Raw genomic sequence first — 21,736 nt, 5'->3', positions numbered from 1 at the left:
TGTTGTACTTTTTTACTAAACTACATTTATTTGGTATTAGTTAGGCTCCTTTACTTATTCAGATTATTAATACAAATTATAAATGAAGTAGTTAATAATGTTGTGTCCGAGGGTTAACCAGCAGTAGTTAAAATATTGGTCCATCTCGACCAGCTGCAACCTTAAAGTGCCTCAAGGATTGTACTCCAATAATATAAAATATATTATTCAGAAATGAGACATTCTCCATGATGAGTACTTTTGCTTTTGGTACTTAAAGTATATGTTGATGCTCCTGTGAGGTCCAGAACCAACAGACAAGTCCAGTACCACCCGCGGCATCGGGGCAAGAACCAGTGAGAATCAAACTCCAGCCACAACAGAGACACATTCACACACAGCCAAACAAACACAGTGTATCCGGGGTGCAGCTTCACGACGAGGACAAAGACTTTAATACAGTTTTGTATCGTTAAATGATCTCTTTTTTTATATCTTTTGAGTGTCCTCCTGTCTGATCTGCTGCTCCGTTATGAACCATCCAGACCTCTCAGGTTCAGGTCTCAGATGATCTGGGCTCAGGTCTGCATTCCGCCCCTATGTAGTCCATACTAAACACACAGAAGCAGCACTTCACTTTGTATGATGTTTGTATCTGAAACAAAACTCACAGACACTTTGAAATCAGGGCTGTTTGCCGTTTTTAAAGGATTTAACTTGGGACTACGTGTTCATATCTGGCACTGCACTGTAACTTTTATTCTGTTATCTTCATAGATTTATGTCTTTCTGTATCGGTGTTGTTTCTTCTGTATCTTGTCCTAACACCTTTTATACCTTGAGGCACTTTGAATTGTCTTGTTGAAAGGTGCCACACAAATAAACTCGCTTTGCATTATGTCTGTTTTGTAATTGATTTAATTTAATAGCTTGCTATTTGTTGGGATTAATGAAGTACTCTCCTCAAAGTTAGAGGAACTGTGGTTGTGCTGTGCTTATATGTGGAACTAGAACTGTTTAGAAGTCTTAGAAATACATCTGTGTGTGTGTGTGTGTGTGTGTGTGTGTGTGTGTGTGTGTGTGTGTGTGTGTGTGTGTGTGTGTGTGTGTGTGTTTGTCTTTCTCGGACTCAGTAAAGAATTGCAGGTCATCACATACATGAGAATTCAGCAAATTCAGGCTTGGCAAATAAACTTTATTTTGACAGGAGAAATAAAAAATAAAAAAAAGATGATAAAAACCATCTAGAAGAGAAAAAAACAACAATCCTGTGTCTAATACATTTTCAAGAGAAGTCTGAAATAAATAGGAACAGTGGATCAGTTGGGCTCATTTGTGCAGCAGGATCAGTTTGGTTTGCAGTTTTAAGAAAGATTTGGTTCGATTACATCAGATTACTTTGTTCTAGAATACGCACGTCCACATAGAGAGCAGGCGGTGGGTTTGTTTTAGACATCAGTGCAGTCAGAACTTTGTTTAGGTTAATGGAAACAGTCCGAGTGGAGTAGAAACGGGACGAGCGGATCTATTTTGTTCCGTCAAAGCGAGTGAATCGAGCTCCTTCCTGCTCCTTTCTCTCACAAAGTGTTCTCCGTGCTCACGCTCGTCTGCGTGGCGGTGGCGTTGGTGTACGTGGGGACGCTGTACTTGGTGAGGACAGACTTGAACTGCTCCAGCGTGGCGTCGGTTCGAACCCCCGTCGGGTCAAAGTGAGTCCGACTCACCCTGAAGCCGGCCTCCGTCAGGTACTGAAGAAACTTGTTCAACCTGTAAAAGATTTTAAAAAAAAAAAGACTTAATAAACATAAATAAAACATTCCTGTCTGACTTCCTGCCTGTGGCTCTCAGCTCCAAGCCCATTGGTTCCTGCTGAAGAAGTACATCTTTTAAATATACCTCACACTTATACTATAGTTTCATATTTAAAAAAGAAAAAACATTTTCTAAAACAGCTGGTCACTGTAGTTTTGATCAAACATGAGTAAATAGTGCATTTGTTGAGGACTATTTTCAGCGGCAAATTAATCCACATGTGGCAGCAGGACGGTGTTTGTGGGATTGAGTCAGAATTGACTACTGTGTGTGTGTGTGTGTGTGTGTGTGTGTGTGTGTGTGTGTGTGTGTGTGTGTGTGTGCGTTCATGGTAATGAAGGAACATGTCACCCAGTGCAACAGTGTGGCTCACTGATGTGTTTTTAATAGTTTCTACAATGGCACAGAGGAAGAAGCTATATCAGGCATTGCTACACACACACACACACACACACACACACACACACACACACACACACACACACACACAATGCTTGCTAGCTGATAGATACATTCACTCTTGGTTCGAGTGTGGACGCGATACAACACTGAGGTCATCGGCCACTTACTTGGGCATGTTCATGCCTCTGATGCTGTGGCGGTGGATGCTGTAGTAGAAGGGCGGGTGATCCAGAGAGCCGTCGGACTTCATCCTCTTCACTACATTCCCCGACTCTTCTCCCGTCTTCCTCTTACCTGCAGAAAGAAAGAAAGAAAGAAAGAAAGAAAGAAAATGAGATGTGAACCGAACACTAAACTGAGAGGCATCCACGTGAGACTCCGTCTTCACAAACTCGTGTTGCTCCGTCAGACTTTGTTCAAACCCTCATTGCTCTATTTTAGAAAATCTAGAGGAGATCTCAAAAGTTTCCAAAGATACCACATCTGAGCGATTGTAACATAATGCACAAGACATCTAGAAGATTTCCATTTGTCGAGATGCTGCTGCGACAACAGAAACAGTTTAGGCGTCACATCCTATGAGGGGAAAAGAGGAATTTGACTTAACTGACCTTTTTGCATAAATCATGGACATAGTCACTGGACATTTGGAATGAACCAGATACACTCACCTGTACTAAGATATTGTACATGCACAGCTACATGCCACTGCTCATTCATCTGCGTGATCCTTACCATTTAGCTTGTTTATATAGCTGGCATTGTGTGCATTTGGTTAGAATCTTTATTTTATATCGTTGTTATGCAACTGCAGCTAAATGCTCTCCCTCGTTATAACTTAAGTTCTATCTTATCTACCGTATACAAGCTAGTTTGAGAAAAAAAAAACAACCTCAAATCTGGTTTTCCAGAACTTATGTGATAATATGTACAACAGAGCTAAAAAAAAAAAAAAATCGAATGCTGAATTCAATTTCGAGAAGAACTTGAGACGATCACGCGGGTTAATAAACCTGCGAGTGACTCACCAGGCTGCTCGGCGGGACCCGACTCCTCTCCGCTCTGTAAGGTCTTGATGACGACGCCGCACTCCACTGCAGAGAGAGGAGACACAATGTTCTGTGAGCGAGCTAGGTTTTCGCCATGCGAGCGTCAGAGGCGCGTTACAGAGGAGAGGTGGGATTGCTTCACCCTGGTTGGTGAGAGCGGACGGCCCGTGGACTAAAGACTTGAGGGTGGTGCAGTCGGACTCGCAGATGAGATTTTTGACGAGCGCCTGGATGTCGTCCATGCTGTGCTGCACTGCCGCCGACAGCATCCTCCTCAGGAAGCCCGTGTTAAACAGAGGACCAGACCTGGACACACACACACACACACACACACACACACACACACACACACACACACACACACATGACATCTACTTGTGAAGAGGACTTTCTGCAAACTAAAAAGCATGAAAGACCATTCAAACACACAAGAGTAGTCCTCGCAGTCATCGGACTGGACCCGATCACACTTGATATTCTTCATTTTTGTGTTCAGTAATTTTGTTTGTTGCTCACACCAGATGGCGCCAAAATGAGGATATCTGAAGCAGACGCAGTATTTAGCGACCTTTCATACAGCTCAGCGAGTGTCTGTCTGTGTGCAGTGATGCTGGGGGGGGGGGGTTACCATAAGGGTCCCAGCTGCACTGCTGTCTTTCCGGGCAGACTTCCATGACAGTTACAGGGCAGCGTGTCTGGAGGAAATACAAGAAAGGAAAACAAATAAATGTATTTTAATGTGGACTGTGAGACTGGAAGTGGACACATCATTCGTGGGGTTTTCTCAACACATAAAGAGGGACATTTCTTCAAGTTTATCGCAAATATTCAAAATGACCACACCTGGAGATACATGCTTTTCCCTGGACAGGAAGGTTATGAAAAAGTGTAATCTGAAAAGTAACTTTTGTAGTGCAGTAAAAAAGTACAATATCGTGGAGTAGGATGAAGTTGCTGAACACAGAACTACTCAAGTAAAGTAAAAACACTTCTAATTTGTGCATTTTAATGTTCTTTGTTATGTTCCAGCGCTGAACGTCAGCACACCAGCATCCTACGACGGACCGCTCCGTCTTGTTCAACTCACCGTCCACCATGTTTCCCTGTTTGAGGAAGACTCTCTCCTCACACCACTGACAGTGGACCAGCTTCCGTAACTTCTTCGCTGACTCGTCGGCCTGCGTGGGACCTCTGAGGACTCTCACCACCACCAGGACGAAGTGCTCCAACGCCACCGCCAGCAGCACCTCGATGCCTTTGTTACAGCGAGCCGCCGCCCTACAACAGACAGCGAGGATTACGTTTTGGTCTTCGCCGCCGCCAAGAATCCCACGCGGGACGAGTTAAAAGACCTACCTGGCTATGGTGGCCACCACCATGCGCGCGGCCAGCTCCCTGTAGTACTCGGTGCGTACGATGTGGCAGCCGTAGTGACGCAGGGTGACGTTGGGAGCCTTGGAGTACAGAGAGCCCGTGTCTGTGGACGTCACAGAGATGATGCCCAGGTTCCGGACGTTTCTGAAGGCGGCGTCCAGGTAGTTCACTGCCGTCCCGAACGGATCCAAGTGGCTGAAAGATCCAAGAGTTAAAGTGACGGATTCAATCCCCAACGGCAAATATTTAGGAAGCATTATTTTTCTGTTATTCTGGGTGTTATCTTACATTGGTCTTGTTGTCAACAAACCAACTAGCGTTAGTCCGTCTCTCAGTACTGACTGACTTCCTGTCTGTTACTGACTGACTTCCTGTCTGTGGCTCTCAGCTCCAAGCCCACTGGTTTCTACTGGAGACGTAAACCTTTAAAAACACCTAACAAATGTAAAGTTTATTTTAAAGTTCAGTGATTTCCATAAACAGCTGGTCACTGTAGTTTTTAATCAAACAAACAAAAGGAAATGTATCGGGGACTACTGTCACTACAGTGCGTGTGTTCATTATTATCACCATTACTGAGTCTTCACTCTATTCCTCCCAAACACGTTTCACAAAGTATTGACACAGGACTGTATGTAGTCACCTGACCAATCAGCTTGCTCAAACGCCTTCCTACTTACATGTAGTCAAAGGGCCACAGGTGCATAGTGACGTTGGCGTCCATCTTGACGACCTCCACCGTGGCGATGGGCTCTCCCTCGACGTCGCTGCCGGCCCCGTCGGGCCCCCGGGGGCCTCGTGAGCCGCGCGAGCCTCCGTCCACCCGAATGTGGTTGAGCTCGCAGTTCTCTTTGATCATTTTGATGCACGTGTCGCTGATGTCGGTTATGGTGACTTTGACGGCGTTACGAAGGTGCTTCGCCCACTGGAGGCCCATAATCCCTGAGAGAGAGGACCCGCACAGCAGACACAAGGCGGAGGGTCAGAGCGACGGCCCGGGGACATTTGATCAACAAACACTTACAAGGCATCATGTAAACTAGGGCTTTTTGCTTCATCTCTTTTCATTTTGAAACAGATGTTTCTGATCATACGTTCCTATTTTGTATAGATTCTTGGCTTGCAGTGCTGGTTTCTTTGCCTTTTATCTTATTATGTGTTTTGTGACGTCCTTTCATATTGAAAACTTACTTGGCAGTAAACCTTCATTCTGATTCTGATGTGCTTAAACTTGATAATTAATCCTGATCAGTCTCAGATTCAAGATTTAAACTAGGGCTGCGACAAAACAATTATTTTTACTTCCTCAGTTCATCAATTATTTCCGAAATTCCAACTGTACATATTGAGATGACTTGTCTGGTCGGAGCTACAGTCTAAAAACCAAAGGCAGTGAGTTTACTGTCTTAGAAGACAAAGACGATCACCAAATATTCACATGTCCTATGATTCTTTTCTTTTTTTATTGACTGATCGACCGATCGCTTCGGCTCCAAACTCAGCCAACAGGTTAAAATAATTCCTCTTATTCACAGGAATTTGAAACAGTAGATCACTCCACGAGAAATGAGTGAATGATTTTAAGTTTAAGTACAGTTTAAGCCTTTTTCCAGTTTATGAAAACAGGTTTATATTACTGCAAATCCCAGCTGATTTGAATCCGATAAACTGCAAATAATTGGGGATGAAATTTGTTGTTTTGTTAAAACACTTTGTGGTATTTAACGCTGTTTTCTCATTTCTGGAGACCTTCACAGTCCCACCTGTGGCTCCAAAAGCGTCCAGACACTCGAGCGGGTTTCTCTCCTCCGCCAGAACAGCCAGCGAACAAAACACCAGCTGCCTGAAACGCACGAACAAAACTCTGCTTCAATGAACGCTCACGATCACAATTGACACAAAAGCCGTGAAGCAACAAACTCTGCGCGTGTATCTTTTTCTGCGGGGACTCGCGCCGTGCGTGCCGACCTGTTGGTCTTCATCTTGCGGTTGAAGTAAGTGTCGCTCTTCTGCGGGGTGGTGTGGTTCGGGAGGAGCTGGACGTTGGTTCCGAGTTCTTTCATGATTTCATACGCCTGACCGGACGGAGCTGCCGAAAACACGTTTTAACACGTTAAAGAAAAAGATCGCATACAGTAAGGATAAAGGAATCTCTGGGGATTAACAAACTCAAAGTGGGGCCAGGACAGAGAGGACTGCTGAGGCAGGACCTGGAATTAGGAGATCTGAAGCATGTGATTGTACCAAGAGCTTTTTAGACAGTGGCAGGGCAGATGTTAAAACACCTGCACAAAGCTAATGGCCGTCTCTTTTAGGATGGAAGGTTGTGGGTTTTGCCACAGCATACAGGAAAAGTAAACAGTTCTCTTTTCATTCATTTTAAAACATAGTTTCCTGCGATGGTTTGATGGTTTTCAATGATTTACATCATGCAGCAACATGGACCCTGGCTAGAAGAAGAGGAGTTTGAATGGTGCGGGGCTTTAAAGCCAGCCGGGGGAAGGCCTAACAAAGACACAATACAGAGCTGCACTACGGGAAGCGTAGGGTCCAGTTATGTTTTGGAGATTTACCCAAACAGGGGAACTAAATGCCTGCTTCAAATTTGACCGTTCTTTCTTTTATCCGTCTCTTTATGAGTCCCCCCCCCCCCCCCCCCCCCCCTCCCCCCCTCCCCCCCTCCACCCCTCCACGTTGTTGTGGCCAGATGGCGTCAGCGCTCATTACCCGGCTCCTCAAACGGGACGTCGGAGCCCCCGGAGTAGCTGTCTTGGGTCTCTCCTTTGTTGACGTGCCGCTTCAGGTGGCTGACCATGTCCGTCTTGCGGGCGATGGTCACAGAACACACCACACAGTGGTAGTGAGCCACGTGCCTCCCCGACGCCTGGACGCACAATATCAAAGAATCGAAAATGTAGGGGTGAAAGAAGAAACGCACCGCAACTACTTCACAGTATTGTCATGTGGCGGGAGGGAGAAGGGAGGTGTCCTTCAATTGAATACTTACCAAATTACAATTTGCACCATATTACCTCTGACGTTACTGAGTAACTAGAAAGTTAGGACCGATTTGCTCGAAGTGGTCGTTTCATACAATTTTGCCAAAAACTAAAACTAAACTTACTGCTCAGTCTGCCTACTTACATTCAAAAAAGAAAAAGAAAAACTGAACTCACAGGACCCTTAAAATACAGGTTTTGTTTTGTTTCGCTTTGTTTTTGCTGCAGCGCCACTGCAGCAAAAACAAGATTCATGCCGACAATGAGTTTGCGAAAAGTATAAAGTGATCGTCACGAATGAGTCCATCTGTGGTGATGCGATTTGAAGCCACAGTGCTTCTATTGTTCCAGACTGAAGGGAGCTGGAGCTGCAGACAGTTAGCGTGTCTTTTCTTCTCTCACCTGATCTCCACTGAGGCTGGGCTTCAGGTTTCTGCAGGGCAGGTGGCAGATGCACATTCTCTGACCTGTTAAAAGTCAACAGTCAGATGTCAACGATAACGACGGACGAGTTGATCATTTCCTGAGACCGAGATGTTCACTTTTTCAGACATTCGAGACCTTACAATATATGGCCAAAAGTATGCGGACGGTTTGATGCCGCTGTTCTCAGGTTCTCAGGCCGCATAGCTTACAGTATACATTTGTTCTAAAATCTATGGAAATGACATTGTGTTTGTCTCCTCTCTGTTTCAACATGACAACGTCAGCGTGCAAAAAGCCAGCTCCTCCAACATCTCTGGGATGAACCAGGAACGCCGACCGCGAGCCGGACCCGATTACATTCCTACCTTCAAACTCCACATAGACTTTCCAGTGGAGGTTCTGCAGGTGTCGGCGGAGCTTGTGGCTGTAGCAGGCTTTAAACTTCTCCTCGGGACACAGAGGACACGATTTACGTCCCGCTGATGAATGAAGACACACAAAAAAAAATCAATAAGCAGGGCTGCTTGACTGTTCGCTCTACAGATGTCAGAAAACTGTATTTAAATGGCAGAAAATGGCAACCATGACATTTCTAACATCTAACTCCAAAACTGGATATTTTGTTTACCCGCTGTGAAGTACATGATGGGGCATTTTTACACGTCCTCTCGTTCTTCTTCCATGTCACCTGATTTCTGTTATTAAGAATGAGGTAAACAGTGGAAAAGAGAAGGATGTGTGAACTTACCACCATTGAGGTCAACCAGCACCTCGAGTCCCTCCAATTTAGTTTGGATGGAGACGTGTCTCTCTGTTTGTAGAAAAGCACAATACTTATGTGAAGTCAGACATTAAAGTGTCATCTACATAGATGGTATGAAGCCATCACTGATGTCAACCAATCAATGCACAGAAACAGCGTTTCTTGATTCACCAGGGGTTGTGGTCGAGGGTTTGGCGTCGCTGTCTGCAGCAGCTTCAGTCTTCACTGCCTGTTCTGCAGCTTGGTCACCAGCCGACGGTGCATCTCCACCATCTCCACCTTCACAGACAGACGGACGGACGGACGGACGGACAGACGGACGGGAAAGTTACAAAAATGTTTTTTTCTTTAAGCAATTTTCAGTATTTATTTGAGTGGAGCATCTGGAATTGGCAGGTACGCGGTTCATTAAAAGCTTTTTACAACAAAAAAACTAACTAATTAGTTCAGCTTGACTTGACTTGAAGACTAGTCTTCATGGTCTCATGACCTCAGTGTTTATAACACACGTATAATACATAGGTCTAGCTATATTAGAAGTCTAATATGCTATTTGCTTGTTGACAACATAAATTGTTCACAAACAGCATCTTCTCGTAATTGCTGAAGTTCCGCTATCGCTAGGCGGACTGTTGTTTTCTTTGTTCTGAAACTAAAACCAACGTCTTGGGCCAACGGCTCGGTGGACATCGAACCGTCAATAAACCGATAATAAACGGACAGCTGATGTCCAAACTGAGCGGTCCTGTAGTGCAGCTCCGCGATGAGACCGTGTCATCCTAAACTGTAGTGCAACCCAAACCCACACTCTTAAAGCTCCGTGAAGAGATGCACTGCTGTAAGTCATTGTTAACGACAGCGGCGTAGCTAACGTTAGCTCCAGCGCCTTTGACGCTGTTATTGTTGACTATTTAGGTCCCATGGCGGAGCTCCGTGGTGAGGCCCTCGTTTAGTTAAGCAGTTACAAACTCAAATTCTCGGTGAATTCACCGCACAGCGCTGACATTGACTACGCTGTAATTTATTCTCCACTTTACGGTCCAAAATGTAGCGTTTAATCAACAAACGGGCGCAGTTTACTTACGTTTGATATCGACGTCCTCCTGGTGAAGCTGAGCAGCGTCTGCCTCTTTGAGCTCCGCCATTGCTAACTACAGCAACATACGCAGTATGTTCTGTCGTACGTGGTTTACGTAAACTGCGCAGTTTTGTAAACGTCAATTGCTGTTGGATTTAACAAAAGTGACTAATTCACAAAGTTACACGGTTAATGTATTTGCCATTTTACAACATATGTTCTCACAATGAAATGCAAGTCGTAGCGCACACTACACACACGTAGAACATACAGTAGCGTGTACATACATACTTAGATTATAATACAATTAAATAAATATAAAGATAACATGGTTTACAGTAAAAAGAAACCTTCAAATTAAAAGATTCAACAAATGGGTGAATGGGTGAAAATATAATCTGAGATTTTGTGCCGAAAAGTGTTTTTTCGTTGGACGTTCACCAAACAGTAACGAGGTTACACCCGTAGGTGGCAGCAAAGCGTCGTAATGAAGGCGTCTCCAGTCAACCATTGTACCAGCTCTTCATACCGACACTCTGCACACTCCGACGTTACTGGTGCTTTTTATTAGTACTTTTTAAATGGTTTGGTGTAATTTAACATCACGCTGAAGTGAGCATTTCCACTACTTTCTCTGTGGGGCTGAGTTCCTATAAACACAATAGCAGAGAGGAGGGACGGTGGTACCTGAACTAATTATTAATACTAATATTATTAATACATCTGTTCAACAAGCACTAACATGTACGCAAAACCTAATTCAATTGGCTGCTCTCATCCACTATACTCTAACTCGCTATGTTTACACAAGGGTTAGGAGAGTTGAAATACTTGGACTAAGATGTAATTTTTACTATGTGTGGCTTTATTTAATTATACCTTCAATACAATTATGAGATCAAAAAGGTCTGGAAATATTCCATTTGAGCAACCACAGGAGTTACATGTGTGAATATCCAACATCAAAGTTAAGGTTAGTGAAACCAACGCATACAAGTGAACATTTGTGTCTTTATTGTAGAGGCCAAAATGCATGTCAGCAGAGCAACAAGTGGACAGGTTCAAGCAGACCTATGCAACATCTCAGTTGCGATATAAACAAACAAAGGGACAACTATATGAACATCGGAAGTCATTCCATTTCTGTTCATGAGAATAGTTGGTCAGGACACAGTGTTCCCTTCCTTTGCCGTTGTTTGGCATTTTGCTCCAATAGAAAAAGTTGGCTGGAGACCCATCAGACCACATCCATGTTCCTTCTTTGTGGATGTCACTGAGTCCGATCCAGGTCCGCGCCTCGGCAGGGTCAAAGTTCTTGATCAGGAATTTGACAAAATTCTGTTCCTCCAGACTGTGGATTGACGCCAGGTTGGCTCCCTCTGACACACAGTGGCGCTCTGCATCAACCCAGGTCATCCGTGTGGCGACGTACTTGAAGCAGCGGTTGTTGAAGCTGGACCAGAACATGGGACAGTTGTTATCCTGTAGCAGCGCTTGAGGTTCATCAGAAGGACACACAACACCTAGAGCCAGACCAAACAAGAAGAGGAACAGCAGCATGTTGGCGTCTCGGGTCACAGGAGCAGGATGAGGGTTGTTGTGTTGGTTGCAGTTGATCTGCACCGTTGGATGGGATGGAGACAGGCTGCTTTCTTATAGAGGCTTCAGGGAAAATGTTTTCACTGTTGGCACAATTTTATTATTATTGGTCAGCTGAAGTTGGTGAACACTTTCAGCAAACACACAGTATCTGAACAAAGGCTGAAATAAGACCAAAAGCTCACCTGGAGAAGTCACATTGAAGCTGCAATTCATTTCTCCAAGTTTTTGTATTTAATTTCCTCAAGACCTCCAACTGTCAGGGTTCAGGCAAGAAGAGTAGCAGGGGATGGACCCAAACGCAGAGAGACACGGAAGGAGAAGAATATTTGACTGTGATTTTAATAAAACAAAACTAGCAGAGCAGGAGAGGCCAAAAATGTGTAACAATAAAAATTAAAATTAAAATCCAGGGAAAACAAGAACCGGCAAAACAGGATAAGATAATTCTAAACCAAACAAGAGGGATACATACAAGAAAGAGCAGAGCAGGACAAAGCACAAACCAGGGAACAAACCATTAACTACCTCAGCAGAGCAGGTCACACAACAGATGAACTGACACAAGGGACACAGGGTTTAAATACACTGGTGGGGTGCAGGTGATCAGACACAGGAGGATTCAATCAGGGGTGGGACAGACAATCATACAAAGGTAGGAAGTGAAGTGAACACAGGACACAAGAGGCGGAGACGTTCAAAATAAAACAAGAAACCAACTAAAAAGAAACCCAAGACCGTGACACAAACATTTATACTTTATTGCACTTAACCCTCCACAGAGCCTGAGTGAGATCAGTAGAGAAATATTATTTTTGTATTTTATCATTATTTGCGTTTTACTTTTCATGATGACGCACGTCCCTGCTATCTAATGTCTGTGTTCCTCATTATTATTATTTACAAACTTTAATGAAATATGAATGACTTTATAAAGTGACTTTGCTGTTGTAAACATTACTGTTGCTGCTCTAGAAACAATATTTAGATATATCAAAGTTATAATTAGTTTCTAATCCTGTTTTGAATTTATTTGTATCTAATATTCTATATATGCTTTCAAAGCAATCATTTGTCATGAAGCAGATCGTAGAGGCGGAGCACTTGAGCATCATTTCTTTGTTTCCAGGAATTGAAGCCTACAGCCACGTCTGATGAATCAAAAACAAGACTCATTAACTTATCACATTTATTATGGCTGCACCTTCACATCGAATGGTAACATCAACAAGTACATCAACCTTTGAACGCATCTGTATGTGTTGTGATCTGTCTTCTTCTTCACTTTTGTTTCCCGGGATTGAAAACCTACAGCCACACCTGATCAAACTGCAGCATAACTCATCAACTTTGGTCACTCAATTTTCCCTTATCAGTTATGCTTTACTGTTTTGTAATTACAAGAAAAGAACTCATACTTACAAAAGATAAATAAAATAAATGATTATAAATCAACTCTTTCTCATCACAAGTATCAACACTACAGGCTGAAATATTCACCCAAATAGTTTAAGAAGCCTTTATTTAAATAAATAAATTCATTATATAATGAATCATCGGCCAAAAGCATTTTTCTTTTTCTTTTTTTTTAGAAGCAAGCTAAACTGAAAGCTGTCTGCCTGAAGTTTACTGTTCATCTTAGTTTGTTCTTGTAAACTTCTCTACTGGCTGAGACAAAGCAGACAGGAGGACAGAGGACGGGAGGAATGACTGATACTATCTAATGTCTGTGTTCCTCATTATTATTATTTATAAACTTTACTGAAATATGAATGACTTTATAAAGTGACTTTGCTGTTGTAAACATTACTGTTGCTGCTCTAGAAACAATATTTAGATATATCAAAGTTATAATTAGTTTCTAATCCTGTTTTGAATTTATTTGTATCTAATATTCTATATATGCTTTCAAAGCAATCATTTGTCATGAAAAAGAACTGAGTATTGATGAAAGTAGGACTTTGCAGTAATAACATCCTAAAGATACCTATCACTACCTGAAGGCCACCGCAGTTCTCCGCTATATCCCTTCTGATTTTCATGCTAGTTATTGAATTGCTTACTTAATCCATTAGGAGCCACAGCAGGAACCCAAATAAGATCTATTCCCTAAAAAAACTAAGCTTTATGCAGATCTCTCACTGTTTATTACTGACCTCATGAATCTAGACCAGCCTTACTGTCAAATAGCCAGTTCTTTAGTTCCTTGTCAGGATGTCAAATTGATTCTGATAATAAATGGCTGTGATAATTGGATATGGATATATATATATATATATTTGGATATGGCGAGAATATATTGAACTATCCTGACTTTTAACCTGATTTTTCTTGGTCTACTGTACCTCTGGATTGTTGTTCTTATGGATAATATTAAAAAGCTATGAAGGCTAAATTTAAACAGAATACTTAAAGATGTCAAGAAAGTCTCATTAGATGAATTGATCTGCCCATTTCATGGATGGGTGAAAAAATATGATAAAGAGAACTACCCTGAATTGTTATATAAACCTCATTCATTCATTCATCATTCATCTTCGTCCGCTTATCCGGATCGGGTCGCGGGGGCAACAGCTCCAGCAGGGGACCCCAAACTTCCCTTTCCCGGTGCCACATCAGCCAGCTCTGACTGGGGGATCCCGAGGTGCTCCCAGGACCAGTTTGGAGATATAGTCCCTCCACCTGGTCCTGGGCCTCCCTCGGGGTCTCCTCCCAGCTGGTCGTGCCTGGAACACCTCCCTAGGGAGGCGCCCAGGTGGCATCCTCACCAGATGCCCGAACCACCTCAACTGGCTCCTTTCCACGCAAAGAAGCAACGGCTCTACTCCGAGTCCCTCACGGATGACTGAACTTCTCACCCTATCTCTAAGGGAGATGCCAGCCACCCTCCTGAGGAAACCCATTTCGGCCGCTTGTACCCACAATCTAATTCTTTCGGTCACGACCCAGTCCACATGACCATAGGTGAGGGTAGGAACGAAGATTGCCCGGTAGATAAACCTCACAGCTGCCAAAAGACGGAGGAGGTATAATATATCCAAATGGGCCTGTCGTGGTAGACTCACCTATACTGTGTTTGGGTTCAGCGCTGTTGAAATGGAGGGGTTGCACTTTAAGCAAAAATAAATCCCATTCTAAATGAGACTAGTTAATGCTTCATATCTCTTTCAAGGTGAGGCAGTCATACTTTGTCATAACTCTATCAATGATTAGTAGGGATTGCTTGATGATAACAATAATGCTGAATGTGTTTTTGTTGGCTTATCTTCAGATAGTATTTGACCTATGGTATCACACCAACATTGCAGACACCCTCTCCGAAGCATATAAAAGAAAGTTGCCTTTCAGCGGTCTCTGCAAGATTCTTGATAACGCGCAACAGTTCGCATCACGTTTTAGACGGAGACTCTGACGCCAACATGCTGCTGTTCCTCTTCTTGTTTGGTCTGGCTCTGGGTGCTGTGTGTCCTTCTGATGAACCTCAAGCGAAGCTACTGAGGGGCAACTGTCCCATGTTCTGGTACAGCTTCAACAACCGCTGCTACAAGTACGTCGCCACACGGATGACCTGGGCTGATGCAGAGCTCTTCTGTGTGTCACAGGGAGCCAACCTGGTTTCCATCCACAGTCTGGAGGAACAGAAATTCACCAAAGCCCTGATCAAGAACTTTGACCACGTTGAGGGGCGCACCTGGATCGGACTCAGTGACATCCACAAAGAAAGCAGATGGATGTGGTCTGATGGTTGCAGAGTGAACTTTGTCTTTTGGAATAGAGGAGAGCCAAGCAACTATAGAGGACTCGAACACTGTGTTCACAACAACTATGACAAAGAACGTAAATGGAATGACGGACAATGTTCTGACACTTATCCTTCTGTTTGTGCATCTCGTATAACCTGTCCTTAACACCTGAGATAGATTCCTATGTCAGATCAACCCTGTTCCCTCCAAAATCACGTTCCCATAATTAATTTGTGGTACATCAAAAACCAGGAAGAACCAGGAGAAAATATTTTCCCCTCTAAATGTAATTGACTATGCAGTTTTGTTGTTTGGGAAGATCATTTTTAGGTGATGTTGAGAGATCGTAGAAAAAGTATGAAAGCATAAAAGTATAACCATTATAACTTGTAACTTTTTTTATTCAAAGTGTAATCAATATAACCTATAAACCTTTTTTAATTTTGTTTGACGTAATTAAACCTATAACTTGTTTTACTTTTTGATAGATGTGATGAACCTTATAAACTGTATATGTGTCTTTAGTAGAATAGTCACTCTAAACTGTATGCTTCCTCTTGTGAACAGGATCAAACCAGTTATGTTCTGTGTTAGCTCTAAAAAAGGGGAGGACTCGTGTGTGAGTTACTCATTAGCTTGAAGGAGGTTCCAGCCTGAGAACAGCATAAAAACAGCAGGGCAGCGCAGAAAAGAGAGAGGAGGGAGAGGAAGTACAGAGAGAGGAGGGAGAGGAAGTACAGAGAGAGGAGGGAGAGGAAGTACAGAGAGAGGGTCTGTATTATTCCTCATAGCAAAATCAGTGCGAACTGATAAAGAGGAAAACTCCGTATAGAAGGAGTGTTAGACTTATTACAGAAACTGTTTCATTGACTTGAAATTGTTGTATGTGATTGTTGTGCGAAAAACCTAAATAAAAAAACCGGCCTTACATTTTGTAAGAGACTGAAACCAAACAACGTATTCTGGTTCTTTAAAACAATTTAAACCTCTTCCCCTGTCCGTTAACCGTGCGATCCAGACGTGACGACAGAAGCTACCATACGGTGCTTAAGGTAAGTACCATGGGTGAAAACTGTGCAGTGTTAGTCATAAAATAGTGAGAATGTTCACAATAGGCAATAGTAAAGTACAGACGACGTACATAACTATTACATACAGGGTGCTAGGGTTGCATCCCATTGAGAACGCCTATAGGGCATTTGCCGTAAAAGAATTTCAAGAAGACAATTAATCCGAAATCCTAACAATAGCGACGGGGTGAGATAAAAGGCCGAAGGTATTGTTCCAGCACCTCAAAAAGGAACGTATATCCTTGCAGGTGGGACAGCCGACGGAGTGACCACCGTGTTAGGTGCGAACGACTTCCCCGCCTAGAAACGGGGCAGGAGCCGCTCGCGCTTCAGTGACTAAGCTTGTCTGATTGAACATAAAACCCATACCATTTTTTTATACAAATAAATATATTTCCTCTTCGTTGTGCAAATTATAAATTTGATATTAACAGAATTAGCATTACAAGTAAATAAGGAAATTAAGATATTTTACACTTCAGATTTGTACCTCTTGCTTGCATCGATTTCCATATCGGTGCGGTCTCTGTGTGTTAGATATAAGAACAGCACATCTGTTGCAAACACAAGTACACTTTGTGTTCAGCAGGAGAATATCTAATTAAGAACAAAAACTCAACATTTGCTACACACTCACTTATGGTAATGACATCTCACTGTGAGTTAGAGCAGCATAAAGTTAATAAGTGTGATAAAGATGTACTTTTTAAATGTTATCTCACTCAGGCTCTGTGGAGGGTTAAGTGCAATAAAGTATAAATGTTTGTGTCACGGTCTTGGGTTTCTTTTTAGTTGGTTTCTTGTTTTATTTTGAACGTCTCCGCCTCTTGTGTCCTGTGTTCACTTCACTTCCTGCCTTTGTATGATTGTCTGTCCCACCCCTGATTGAATCCTCCTGTGTCTGATCACCTGCACCCCACCAGTGTATTTAAACCCTGTGTCCCTTGTGTCAGTTCATCTGTTGTGTGACCTGCTCTGCTGAGGTAGTTAATGGTTTGTTCCCTGGTTTGTGCTTTGTCCTGCTCTGCTCTTTCTTGTATGTATCCCTCTTGTTTGGTTTAGAATTATCTTATCCTGTTTTGCCGGTTCTTGTTTTCCCTGGATTTTAATTTTAATTTTTATTGTTACACATTTTTGGCCTCTCCTGCTCTGCTAGTTTTGTTTTATTAAAATCACAGTCAAATATTCTTCTCCTTCCGTGTCTCTCTGCGTTTGGGTCCATCCCCTGCTACTCTTCTTGCCTGAACCCTGACAGTTGGAGGTCTTGAGGAAATTAAATACAAAAACTTGGAGAAATGAATTGCAGCTTCAATGTGACTTCTCCAGGTGAGCTTTTGGTCTTATTTCAGCCTTTGTTCAGATACTGTGTGTTTGCTGAAAGTGTTCACCAACTTCAGCTGACCAATAATAATAAAATTGTGCCAACAGTGAAAACATTTTCCCTGAAGCCTCTATAAGAAAGCAGCCTGTCTCCATCCCATCCAACGGTGCAGATCAACTGCAACCAACACAACAACCCTCATCCTGCTCCTGTGACCCGAGACGCCAACATGCTGCTGTTCCTCTTCTTGTTTGGTCTGGCTCTAGGTGTTGTGTGTCCTTCTGATGAACCTCAAGCGCTGCTACAGGATGACAACTGTCCCATGTTCTCGTACAGCTTCAACAGCAGCTGCTTCAAGTACGTCGCCACACGGATGACCTGGGTTGATGCAGAGCTCCACTGTGTGTCAGAGGGAGCCAACCTGGCGTCAATCCACAGTCTGGAGGAACAGAATTTTGTTCAATTCCTGATCAGGAACTTTGACCCTGCCGAGGCGCGGACCTGGATCGGACTCAGTGACATCCACAAAGAAGGAACATGGATGTGGTCTGATGGGTCTCCAGCCAACTTTTTCTATTGGAGCAGAAGAACGCCAAACAACGGCAAAGGAAGGGAACACTGTGTCCTGACCAACTATTCTCATGAACAGAAATGGAATGACTTCCGATGTTCATATAGTTGTCCCTTTGTTTGTTTATATCGCAACTGAGATGTTGCATAGGTCTGCTTGAACCTGTCCACTTGTTGCTCTGCTGACATGCATTTTGGCCTCTACAATAAAGACACAAATGTTCACTTGTATGCGTTGGTTTCACTAACCTTAATTTTGATGTTGGATATTCACACATGTAACTCCTGTGGTTGCTCAAATGGAATATTTCCAGACCTTTTTGATCTCATAATTGTATTGAAGGTATAATCAAATAAAGCCACACAAAAAATTACATCTCAATCCACATATTTCAACTCTCAATGCATCACCAACTATTTTAAAGCAATATTTGATTGTTTAGGCAACAAAACTTCTTCGTTGGGTTTAGTGAAACATCACTCTTTAGTTTAAAATAAGTTTTTAAGTTATTTCAGTTTCAGACTTAATTTAACATAAGTCAACACTGACTTAGGTGACGCCAATCTGACGACACAGCAACCTGCTTGGAGGCAGACTGCCATGAACAACTGAGTGCTCTAAAGCTGGTAATCAAAACGCGGCATGGTTTGACTTGGCGTGGCCATAAGTGCCAAAAAAAGAAGCACCGTGTTAGTTCAGGACACGGAAGTCTTACGCCCCCAGCTGTAACCAGCTGACAGCCAGCCGATTTAATCATAGCTTCCAGTTGGCCACACACCACTCTCAGCCCACCCTCAATTAAGGTTCATTTAAATATGACTCCTTCCTCACTGATCCTTTCCTACATCAGTGACGTGCGGTGAGGTTCGTGGCTGGTGAGGCACTGACTCTGAAAGAGTCCAGTATATACTCTATACTCTAACTCTGTATGTTTACACAAACACAGCACATGTGATCCACCAAAGGCTTTTTTTTCTGCTTTTTTTTTTTTTTTAGAAGCAAGCTAAACTGAAAGCTGTCTGCCTGACGTTTACTGTTCATCTTAGTTTGTTCTTGTAAACTTCTCGACTGGCTGAGACAAAGCAGACAGGAGGACAGAGGACGGGAGGAATGACTGATACTATCTAATGTCTGTGTTCCTCATTATTTATAAACTTTACTGAAATATGAATGACTTTATAAAGTGACTTTGCTGTTGTAAACATTACTGTTGCTGCTCTAGAAACAATATTTAGATATATCAAAGTTATAATTAGTTTCTAATCCTGTTTTGAATTTATTTGTATCTAATATTCTATATATGCTTTCAAAGCAATCATTTGTCATGAAAAAGAACTGAGTATTGATGAAAGTAGCTCTTTGCAGTAATAACATCCTAAAGATACCTATCACTACCTGAAGGCCACCGCAGTTCTCCGATAGGCTTAGAGAGGGAGGGGCTGAGCTGAGTCATATTGTTGCTATCTGCAACCTCACCACTAGAGGCCACTACATCTCACACACTGTTCCTTTAAGTTGGTTCAAAGTTAGAAACAGTTTTTTCTTCATCTTGAAGTCTGCCATCATGCCACACTGAGTGAAATATTCAAACCCAAGCTCCCACATTGTTTTGGCTGCACCCTCCCATCAAATGGAAGTATTAACTTGGTGTGCATTATTTTAAACACACTTATATATCTAGTACATGTGAACATGTTGAGCAGCGTCCGTCTGCAGAGTGTTGGTGTGAACAGCGGTGACAGCGGTTACCTGGAGACGCCTGCATTACGACACTCTGCTGCCATCTTCCAATTTGGCAGTAGCTTTCAAGAGCTGCAGTTTGACTAACATCCATCAGGCCATGTGAAGAGGACTGCAAGATTGTGGAGAGTACATGCATTTCTTGTATAGTAGTAACCAGCAAGAAAAAACACAACTTGAAGATGTCTTAGTGTACACATTGTTTATTTAATAGTATTAATAGGTAATTGTGTACTACGGAGACACAGCTTGACATACTTTCTATACATACAATCAGCTGCATCTGCTGTTATATTCAGGTTACAGGCATCAAATGTACTATTACATTATTAGAGAATGTTATATTCCACGACTCAAAGGCAAACAGCAAAACAGATTTCACACACTGCTAGTAGTAGTAGTAGTAATGTTTTTACATAAACTTAGAATCCAGTGCTAAGAGGGAAAAAACACATAACAGGAATATAATAAACAACATCTGATCAAAATCTATTGTAATAAACCATGTGATTCACTGGTATAAATGATAAGATGTTGTTGAGAACGCAGCTTCAAATGTTCACAATCATGTCGAACCGGTTCATAGAGGCGGAGCACTTGAGCATCATTTCTTCTATTGTCTTTTAGAAACACTGCTTGACTTTCGTTTCCCTGGAATTGAAGCCTACAGCCACGTCTGATGAATCTAAAACATAACTCATCAAATGTTGTCATTGTATTTTCTCTTGAGAAACTGTTGAGTTAGAAACAGGTTTTTACTTCTTCTTACAGAACTTGAGAGAAAGATTCAAACCCAAGATACCACATTATTATGGCTGCACCTTCACATTGAATGGTAATATCAACTTCTATATCAACCTTTCAACGCATCTGTATGTTTTGTGACAAAGAACTCATACTTATGACAAAAGATTTCATAATTATGAGACAAGTTAAGGTAGCCTAGTTCGGTAAAGTCAGACTTCTCAGATCAGTAACTCATAAGCCAAACGTTGAAAAAGCCAATTTTTCCAAATTTGTTGTGTATAACCAGGAGGAGACCATTGATATATGAAATGAATTTGGCCACACTACACTGCACTACAGTGGATTTATTAAATATTCATCCCAATAAAAATTCACCACAATTATGTAAAAGCACATTTGGCCCAAATAGTTGGTGCAGCATAACCAGGAGGAGCTCATTGATGTATGAAGTGAGTTTGGTCACAAATGAAGTTATTGAATATTTTTGCAGTATGTCTTTTCGGTGTTGCACTTTGCACACGGTCCCTGTGCACTCACTCTCACAGCCGGCTGCACATAGAAACCCATATTACTTGTCCAGCTCGCAGGACGGCTCGTTTTGATGAAACTTAGGCTGTAGATCGTCGTCTACCTCACAACGGTTGCGTCGTTTGTGTTTTAACAACGTTTCGCTCACGAGTTCTTGATCTGTAGTCTGAATCTGTGAATGTCTTTACAGAACTAGGCTATCTTAACTTATTTCATTATTACGAGATCTTATCTTGTAATTTCAAGATAGTAACTCATAATGACGAGATACGGTGTGTATATACTGTCTTTCTTGAATGCAATGCGCTTCTATAATTTAGAGAGGTCATTTTCTTCATCTTGAAGAACTTGACCCTACGCTGAGAGAAAGATTCAAACCCAACATACCACATTGTTATGGCTGCACCTTCACGTGGAATGATAATATCAACGTGTTGTGAAACCTTTGAACGCATCTGTATGTTTTGTGACCTGTCTTCTTCTTCACTTTCGTTTCCCGGGATTGGAAACCTACAGCCACATCTGATCGCTGCAA

General features: G+C 42.4%; 5 protein-coding genes and 1 long non-coding RNA gene across 7 annotated transcripts in view; 4 read left to right on the top strand and 2 right to left on the bottom strand.

Moving 5' to 3' along the window:
* The window catches only part of LOC137870575 (kinesin-associated protein 3-like), a 58,884-nt gene extending 54,472 nt beyond the window's left edge, over nucleotides 1-4,412 (top strand). Inside the window, exon 20 of the mRNA XM_068707973.1 lies at nucleotides 4,272-4,412. The gene's annotated coding sequence lies outside the window, so the exon portion shown is untranslated. The remainder of the gene's footprint in view (nucleotides 1-4,271) is intronic.
* Nucleotides 1,154-9,971, bottom strand: trmt1l (tRNA methyltransferase 1-like). The gene is made up of 16 exons (XM_068707974.1): nucleotides 9,889-9,971; nucleotides 8,976-9,083; nucleotides 8,790-8,852; nucleotides 8,407-8,520; nucleotides 8,018-8,082; nucleotides 7,344-7,500; nucleotides 6,585-6,705; nucleotides 6,380-6,459; nucleotides 5,297-5,558; nucleotides 4,599-4,811; nucleotides 4,330-4,520; nucleotides 3,871-3,937; nucleotides 3,385-3,548; nucleotides 3,222-3,287; nucleotides 2,361-2,487; nucleotides 1,154-1,746 (listed from the first exon to the last, which is right to left on the bottom strand). The coding sequence occupies exons 1-16, from the start codon at nucleotides 9,947-9,949 to the stop codon at nucleotides 1,557-1,559; spliced, it is 2,049 nt and encodes a 682-aa protein (XP_068564075.1). The 5' UTR covers nucleotides 9,950-9,971; the 3' UTR covers nucleotides 1,154-1,556.
* A 902-nt stretch (nucleotides 9,972-10,873) lies between these two features.
* LOC137870185 (ladderlectin-like) lies at nucleotides 10,874-12,041 on the bottom strand. 2 transcript variants are annotated; one of them, XM_068707197.1, is made up of 3 exons: nucleotides 12,010-12,041; nucleotides 11,667-11,737; nucleotides 10,874-11,564 (listed from the first exon to the last, which is right to left on the bottom strand). In XM_068707197.1, exon 3 carries the CDS (start codon nucleotides 11,440-11,442, stop codon nucleotides 10,966-10,968), a length of 477 nt encoding a protein of 158 aa, XP_068563298.1. In that variant the 5' UTR covers nucleotides 11,443-11,564; nucleotides 11,667-11,737; nucleotides 12,010-12,041; the 3' UTR covers nucleotides 10,874-10,965. The 2 variants fall into 2 exon arrangements, with proteins under 2 accessions (XP_068563298.1, XP_068563296.1); XM_068707195.1 differs by having other exon boundaries at nucleotides 11,957-12,022.
* A 2,784-nt stretch (nucleotides 12,042-14,825) lies between these two features.
* Nucleotides 14,826-15,661, top strand: LOC137870570 (lactose-binding lectin l-2-like). Its single transcript, XM_068707967.1, has one exon. It carries the CDS (start codon nucleotides 14,901-14,903, stop codon nucleotides 15,387-15,389), a length of 489 nt encoding a protein of 162 aa, XP_068564068.1. The 5' UTR covers nucleotides 14,826-14,900; the 3' UTR covers nucleotides 15,390-15,661.
* Nucleotides 15,662-17,264: 1,603 nt separating this feature from the next.
* LOC137870572 (uncharacterized) lies at nucleotides 17,265-17,735 on the top strand. Its single transcript, XR_011102702.1, has 3 exons — nucleotides 17,265-17,330; nucleotides 17,550-17,620; nucleotides 17,723-17,735. It is a non-coding gene; the product is annotated as an uncharacterized lncRNA (long non-coding RNA).
* A 21-nt stretch (nucleotides 17,736-17,756) lies between these two features.
* Nucleotides 17,757-18,416, top strand: LOC137870571 (ladderlectin-like). Its single transcript, XM_068707969.1, has one exon. It carries the CDS (start codon nucleotides 17,845-17,847, stop codon nucleotides 18,322-18,324), a length of 480 nt encoding a protein of 159 aa, XP_068564070.1. The 5' UTR covers nucleotides 17,757-17,844; the 3' UTR covers nucleotides 18,325-18,416.
* The last annotated feature ends 3,320 nt before the right edge of the window (nucleotides 18,417-21,736 follow it).

Source organism: Cebidichthys violaceus, unplaced genomic scaffold (genome assembly GCF_023349555.1).
Source record: "Cebidichthys violaceus isolate CVI_PGR_0920_01 unplaced genomic scaffold, fCebVio1.0.p SCAF_13, whole genome shotgun sequence".
Classification (NCBI taxonomy): Eukaryota; Metazoa; Chordata; class Actinopteri; order Perciformes; family Stichaeidae; genus Cebidichthys; species Cebidichthys violaceus.
This window is presented reverse-complemented; position numbering and strand designations above follow the sequence as displayed.